General features: G+C 36.3%; 1 protein-coding gene across 1 annotated transcript; it reads right to left on the reverse strand.

The window, feature by feature from the left end:
- Positions 1-1,835: 1,835 nt before the first annotated feature.
- fam83d (family with sequence similarity 83 member D) lies at positions 1,836-6,688 on the reverse strand. The gene is made up of 4 exons (XM_082155518.1): positions 5,601-6,688; positions 4,139-4,306; positions 3,876-4,000; positions 1,836-3,519 (listed from the first exon to the last, which is right to left on the reverse strand). Exons 1-4 carry the CDS (start codon positions 6,072-6,074, stop codon positions 2,595-2,597), a joined length of 1,692 nt encoding a protein of 563 aa, XP_082011644.1. The 5' UTR covers positions 6,075-6,688; the 3' UTR covers positions 1,836-2,594.
- Between the last annotated feature and the right edge of the window lie 1,144 nt (positions 6,689-7,832).

Below are 7,832 nucleotides of genomic sequence, written 5' to 3' on the forward strand. Positions count from 1 at the left end.
GACTGGTCCTGTGTGGGAAAAACATAAATATAAAGTACCATTCGAAAGTTGAGGTCAGTAAGATTAAGATAAGAATAAGTAGAGTCCCAGTGAAGAGTGCATTTTTTTAAAAACAAAAAATACAGTGAAAACAGTAATATTATTCAATATTGAATCTTCAGAGACCATTATTCCAATCCTCAGTACATGATCCTTAACATTTGGTGCTCAAGAAACCTTTCTTATTATTAGTTGAAGTGTGTGCAAGTTTTTTTTTTTTTTTTTTTGGGATTCTTTGATGAATTGATAGTTTAAAAGAACAGCAAATATTTGAACATTATTTTAATAATTTAAGAAATCATTTTTAACAGTAACATTATAAATATATTTAATGGCTTTATCAGTTTAATTCAATAAAAGTATAGTAAAAATAGAATAAATGTATACATTTCTTTAGAAAAAATTCTTTCTTAAGAAACTTTTGAACAGTTGTGTGTGTGTGCCTTATTTGTGAAATAACCAAACCTTCTCTCCTCTGATTTGTTTATCAGTAAACCATTGTCTTGCATCCAAAGTGATTTTAGAGTATGACTTAGATTTTATGTATACATTTCCCCACAACGTTATCCAATACACCAAGCTCCTGAAGTCTACTGGCAAGGTGCAAGATGATAGCGCCCTCTTCAGTTATCAGAGGACTATTGCTGGTATTATATGAGGACAGACTTCCCAGAATTCCTCTTTCTGTGAACATTGTGAACACACAGTTGCTGATCTAAAATAAGGGTTACTGTTTTTTATATAGTCTATATTTCAGTACCAAGAAATAGTGCAGAAATCACGTTATTCATTCATTTTACATCACTCATTTAAAATCCAGAAGTTTTTTTCTTCATTGAGATGAATGGCCCACTTTTCCTGAATTCACTCTCATCAATCAGATCAAGGGTTTTTCTGAGGAAGCATTTAGGCCTACACATATTTAGAAAACATAACCCAACCCTCACCATTCAGTTAACAAAGGCATGGAAGGTAAGTTATATTTAAAAAAATTGTTTTTAATATACACTAGCCTACCATTCATTATAAACATTATAAATGCCTCACTTTTGATTCAATTGATGCATTATTTCTGAATAAAAGTATTAAAGTGGTGGTTGATTATGATTTAACTTTTTTTTAATTTAGTTAGTGTGTAATGTTGCTGTTTGAGCATAAACAACATTGTTGTAACTCAAAGAAAAGGGAGATATTTTCTTTTACGAAAATCGCTTTTTAAGGACTAGCCTACAACAAACGCTTGGTAGGGACTACAATGAGCTTCTTCATGGGTTAGTGACATCACTAACCCTAAAATTTACATAAATCCCACCCCCTGGAAGCGATTTATGTAGATTATCATAACATAATATGCTAATTAATGACTGCAAGATAGTTAACTCCACATCAGTTATATAAATTCATCAGCTAACCATTCAGAAATGTCCTGTTGCATTCTGTTGTCACTTTTTCTTGAGTCTTTCCATCTTTGTCCAACTCCGGTTTGAACATAAAAGGCTAAAAGTTTTTTCAATTTTCAGTGTGTGTCTGTGTGAGGTAATCAGAAGCTAAAACAGGAGCTCTTGAAACTCCGCCTTCTTTGCCGGGAGCAGCAGCTCATTTGCATTTAAAGGGACACATAATAACTGCGTTTTTGCTCACCCTCAAAAAGTGCAATTTTAACATGCTATTAAAAAAATATCTGTGGGGTATTTTGAGCTAAAACTTCACATACACACTCTGGGGACATCAGAGACTTATTATACATCTTGTGAAAAGGGCATTATAGGAGCCCTTTAATTTCTTTCAAAAAATCTTGCTGACCTCAAACTTTTGAATGGTAGTGTATATTATAAATTCTCTATATTGCAAAGTACATATTTAAAAATATATATATTAAAGCTGAATGTAATATACTATACTAATTGAGCATTTATAAATAAGTTCCAAAACCCCACAAAAATCTTCAATAAACAATTGTTAATTTGTTGTTTTATTAATATGAGGCAATCATAAATAATTTAACTTTTGTTTTATCTGTGTCCTTGGTGAAATAAATATTCAACTGCCTCAAGCATAGTAAAACTATCAAGTCTCCAATTTAGCAAAACGGCTTTGATTCAGTCCTTTCACTAACATCATCCAAGAGTCAAAACACATCAAACACATCCATGAGTGACTGTTTTTTTTTTTATATATGAATATAACAGTAATAGTGTTCAAAAAAGTCATTTCATAACTTCACAACTTTAAACAAACAACGCCGAAAGAAACAGAGACAACCAAATACAGACATTTACTAAATTGATTTCAAAATAGCACTGAAAAGAAAAGTACTTTGATTTATTTGACTACAGTATTTAAAGACTGCTAATAATTCCCTCATCCTGAAAAATAAGTAGAATTAAGATTAAGTAAAAAAAAACAGTATCTTTGCACATTTGTCACTTGTACACTGCATTCTCACATAACATCATTCAAAATATGTTTTGTTCTGATTTTTTTTAAAGTGCAGTACTAAAACAGCAGACTAACACCAATACACCCACCACCAGCGCTGTTCTCCTGAGTTCATGTTACTGCAGACATCTCGACCTGGGCCATGTTCCCATAATAACATTGTCATGTGTACCGTGAACCTGCCTGCCCTCCTGCTGACCTTTGCGTCCTCTGTGCAGGCCGGGCCTCAGCGCCAGGTTGGTGAGGTCCACTAGTTCCCTCTTGTGAGAGAGCAGTGTCACCATGTGGTCGAGTTTGGAGCGAATGGAGCTGTAGTGGTGCTGTCGTTCTTTAGTGATCTTGAGGAAGCATTCCCTCAGGTTGGCGTCTTGTGGGGCGAGACAGACAGGTGGGTGACAGTCCACCTCCTGAAGGCTGCAAGAGGATGACGCACTGGGGTTGATCTGGTTGCTGCTGGACAAGGTTTGCGATTTAGGGCTTGAGCTCTGAGGCTTGTTGTTGTCGGTGCATGTTTGCACACTCGTGTCTACGGTGTGGCAGGTCGTTTGTGTTGAGATGTGGCAGGAAGGTACAGGGAGAGAGATCATCACATCGACTGTCTGAGTCTGAGCAGTAACATTCGTTGCCGGCAAACGAGGACGGTCATCCGAGGTGAGCGCTTCCTCTCCGAGTTCTTGCTCGATCCAGTCTTCACCTACAGTGGAAGTATCAGAAACTGGGTTACTCTTTCTGTCTCGATCTTCAATGTCTTTATTCATCTGTTGGATCTCTGGGGTATGAAGTCTGGCTGGAGTGCTCGTCAGACATTCTGGTTGAGGCTTTGTTGTTCGTGCCAAGAAGGAGGGAGGCGTTCCAGGTGGTTTGAGGACAAGATGGTCATATAAAACGCTGCTTCTGGCACTAGAGGGAGCTCTTGTATTCGGTGGCAGTGGTAGGGACTGAGCATAGAGGATGCGGAACTCTTCATCAAATTTCTCAGTTATCTGGCCAGATAACTCAATAAGGTTGCTGCTGTTGAGTTTGCCATCTGTCCAGTTAAACCTGTAGATAAAAGAAAGTGCCAAAATAAACGTTTAGTCAAGACTATTATGTACTGATTGTCTGGCATTTGCAAAGTTAAACTGTAATAATTTTCTGCAAAATGTTTCATGATCGTTTCTTTATAATCATTGTACATTTGCACAAATGTCACACCCACACAAAATGAAAACAGAAAATATTTTGAACAATACAAAGAAAGTCAAAGTCACTGACTTTCAACACTGAGACGTTTCTTAAATATATTACAAATATCTTGTTTTGTGTTGCACAGAAGAAAGAAAGTCATACATGTTTGGAACAACATGTAATTTTCACATTTAGGTGAAATATCCCTTTAAGATGTTGGGTCCTAATACCTATATGAACCTGTAGCCACTCTGTTCCCATCAATCAGCATGAAACGCTCATGAACTTTTCCAGTGATCCGAGCACCTGATCTCATGTAGTAGGTAGAGCCTGTTATGGTCCGTACTTTCATTTGCTAAAAAAAATTAAAATAAAAAAAAGTAGTACAAAAATACTAAATATATTAAATATGAAAACAACAATATTAATATTAATATTTAACAGATAATAATGACATTTCAAAGTGACATAGCTTTAAGTTGTCAACTCATACCAGCAGTTCATCAAGCTGTACACGAAGGTTTTTACACATCTGTAAGAATGGGTGGACAGAAGACTGGTCTAAAAGAATATAGACAGGAACTCTGCGGCGTGTGCAAGCTTCCTGCAGGTCATGGAAGATGTCCAGGTCTGTCAAGGAGTCTGTCACAATGGCAATCACCTAAGGATAAAAATCACTCATGATTAATGAGACATTAACAAAGCATTATTATTCTTTTTGGCTAAACATGGACTGAAATTACAGCTTAGAGCTTCCGCATCAGTGAACTCGATGTTCTAGCTCATTCGTATGATTGTCATGACTGAACAGCCGCTGGCTACACACCTTGATGATTTTTTTATTACATTTGGCCTTTAAGTACATGCAAGCTGGAACAGATCCAGACTGCCTGGAGGTATAACCTCAATACATTCAGCTCAAAACCCCCTTCAGTTCAAGGACTGAAGAGCCTGTTGTGGCACCTCCAGGTTCAGACCCCTAGAGGTAACAGTTCAGTGTGATAGACGCTTCGGCACATTCTTCCCATTCCACACTTAAGATCCAGAGCACAAACTTACTCTTCCATTACCTGAAAAACTGATCTTTGACTAAAACAACTGAAATAAGTTTTTTTTTATTTTTTATGGCTTGTTTATATATATATATATATATATATATATATATATATATATATATATATATATATATATATAATTTTTTAAATCATCTTAAAAGTTTAAGCAGGGAAATCTGAGAACAAATGAATTTCCCAACTTATTTACAATAAGTAAAAAATAAAGACATGTTATGACAATACATTTGTACATTCCTTATAAATTACTAGTATATGTTTTTAATTAATCATTCAAACAGAGACAATCTTCTTTTTCCATTTCACCAGTGGCTATTCATTAGCTACCATTGTTTTTAGTAAGTACACAACTAGTACTAGTGCATATTCAATAAGAACTAAGAAAAATGTAATAGTAACTAAATATTAACTAGTAATATAAAATAGGTCCCAGCAACAATTGGAACATATAGGCTAAGAGTTGCAAAAGTTTATATGTGAACCACAGATCTGTTCAGAATTAAATTTGGTAAATTTAAATTAAAATCTGTTACCAGTTACATTGGAAAAGTTACATGTCACTATTGGGATATAACTAGTAGCCTAGTAAAAATAATAATTGATAGTCTCTTTTGGAATAAGTAGGCTACTATAATCTAATGAATAGTGCAATTTAGAATGATAGTAGTCACTATTTGATTATATAGGCCTACTAGTAATTTCAGAATGAATAGGCTTACTAGTAAAACTAAATATATAGGCTACTTCATAGTTTTAATGATTAAATGTTAAAGCTTGTCATAGCACAAGTAAGAACAGATGAATTATTGCTACAGATGAATTAAGTAACAGTATCTTGGTGCCTCATATACAACTTTTTTAACAGTACGGGCCAAGCAATACCTCCTTTGCATTTTTTATCATCCTCCTGGCCGCTTCTTTGCAGCTATAAATGCACTCTCCATAACACGGCTGGAAGTAGGCGACTGCACGCGTTACTCCCCGGAACGACCCTGTAGTGAACGCTGGCCAGCCCATCTCTAAAACTGGGGGCTCAATATCAGAAACCTCGGGGAAATAAGTGACAGATGAGCAGTCCAGTGTGCCAGATTGGTCCAAATGAGAATCGTCTCCGATCGAAGAGAGTGATTTGGGCACAACAGAAGCGCGAGAAATCCGCCTGATCTCGTCGTCGGAGAGAAAGTTAGGGATTCTCTCTTTCTGCAGGAATCCCATAAAGGAATCGACTCCACCAGCGACCAGCTCCTCCAGAGCGAGTCGGTGTCTCTCATTGTAAAGTTCTTTAACGTTTAGATCCTGGCCTGTCCTCGGTGCCCGCCAGCCCGGCGAATCTTCAAGACACTGGGATAAAGCCATAACTGAAAGTTTATCAATCACTAACGTTTCCTAAATTGAATAATACACTCTGTCACGGACACCTGTATCCTGTACTTTCAGAGAGGAGAGGACCCATCCCACCGCCAGACAGCCATTGGTCGCTACATTGTTGCCAGTCGAGTTGTTGCGTCACGTGTCCGCCAAGTAAGAACGCCATTGGACAATCTGCCCTGCGCCTATTGGCCAAGAGTTTGAATTCGGAGGCAAACAAAGGCGGCGTGTGTGTGATTCTCCCCGTTGAACGTGAAAGATTCACGATGGTGTGGTGTTGGGAAACTAAATGGCCTCATAAAATACAGGTAATGATACTCCATATAAACAGTTAATATAAAATCAGCTGAGATTATGGCAGCCCTCTAAATTGCTAGCCCTCATCCATAACTCTCATTGTTAAAGTAACTCGTTATTTTAACTTTAAAATTTAGATAGGCTATTCAGCAGTGTTATTACTGAATATATTTCATGCTTTATTATACATTTTAACAATAATAATGTTATCATTAATAAATAATCCAATGATCGGTCATTTTAAAAAGTAGCCTATAAAGCTACAATATATAACAGTTGGTGTGTAATATTGCAGTTTCCCGGCCTTACAACATAGAGCAGAATGGGGCAAGTTGTCACACACACACACACACACACACACACACACACACACACACACACACACATTGCATGAAAAATAGTTTAACACATTTTGACTTTTTGTCAAAAGGGTTATCACTATATTGAGGAAGTTGTCAGTCTGATAATAAACAGGCTTATGAGCAAAAATTTTATTGTAAAGAAATTCTTTTTTTTTTTAACAAAAATTCATTAAAAAAATTAATAATTTAAGATTTTTTGAATTAGGTGTTTAAAATCAACAAAGAAAACCAGTGCTAGAGAAAACACATTTATGCCATTAGATTTTTTGGCAAAAAAAACGTAAATAGTAATTGTGACAACTAACCCCAGTGTCCTCTATATAATATTTATAAAGATAATGCATTCACACTGAAAAATAAAATACAAAGTTCGAGCCGAGGCCTTAATGAAGGAAAAGCCCAAACCGCATGGCAACCGTCTCGTAATGGACAGTAGGTGTTTTCGTGCTTTATCCAATCAGATTCATCTCTGCCTGTACTGTCAAAAAAGCTGCACGTCTAAAGGTGTAATTGCCAGTGTGGCGTGAGGGGGAGCCCCTGGATAGCAGGTCTACCACCGCGTCCTAAGAAAAGAAAAGTAAAGACTTTGAAACGTTACGTATTTTATGTGCCCACATACAAGGACTGAGTATCACACAACCTGTTGATAATAGACAGGCTGGTGTTTGTTGCACTCATGGTTGACTAGTTGTTATCAGTTCAGAGAGCACAACAGTATGGGAACTCTCAGATTTACTTTCACCTTATATGACCCTCCCAAAATAGGCTACATTGTAATCAGTGTTTCTGAAACTGTCTCAGTGGTAAATATGGCAGAACCAATGCATGCATTTGCATGCAGCTGTGCATATTTATTATCACTGGTAATAAAAAGTGTGTATAAATATTTCTGGTGATTATTACTCCAAGATAGCAACATAAATAATAATTGGTTATTGTGGCAACAGAGTCTCTTATTCCGTTCTAATAATAATAATAGGTTAATATTGATATAGGCCTATTTATAATATGTATTTAATTGTATGTTGCACAAAATCATGGTTGTGTGGAAATAGAGACTTTCCCATTCTATTTTATTGATAATACC

Source organism: Leuciscus leuciscus, assembly GCF_965113295.1.
Source record: "Leuciscus leuciscus genome assembly, chromosome: 23".
Classification (NCBI taxonomy): domain Eukaryota; kingdom Metazoa; phylum Chordata; class Actinopteri; order Cypriniformes; family Leuciscidae; genus Leuciscus; species Leuciscus leuciscus.

Coding starts and splice junctions, on each gene's coding strand:
- fam83d (XM_082155518.1), bottom strand. CDS start 6,074: ATGGCTTTATCCCAGTGTCTTGAAGATTCGCCGGGCTGGCGGGCACCG. Junction 4,001..4,138: donor TACAGCTTGATGAACTGCTG/GTATGAGTTGAC, acceptor AATTTTTTTTAG/CAAATGAAAGTACGGACCAT. Junction 3,520..3,875: donor GTGGCTACAGGTTCATATAG/GTATTAGGACCC, acceptor TTTTATCTACAG/GTTTAACTGGACAGATGGCA.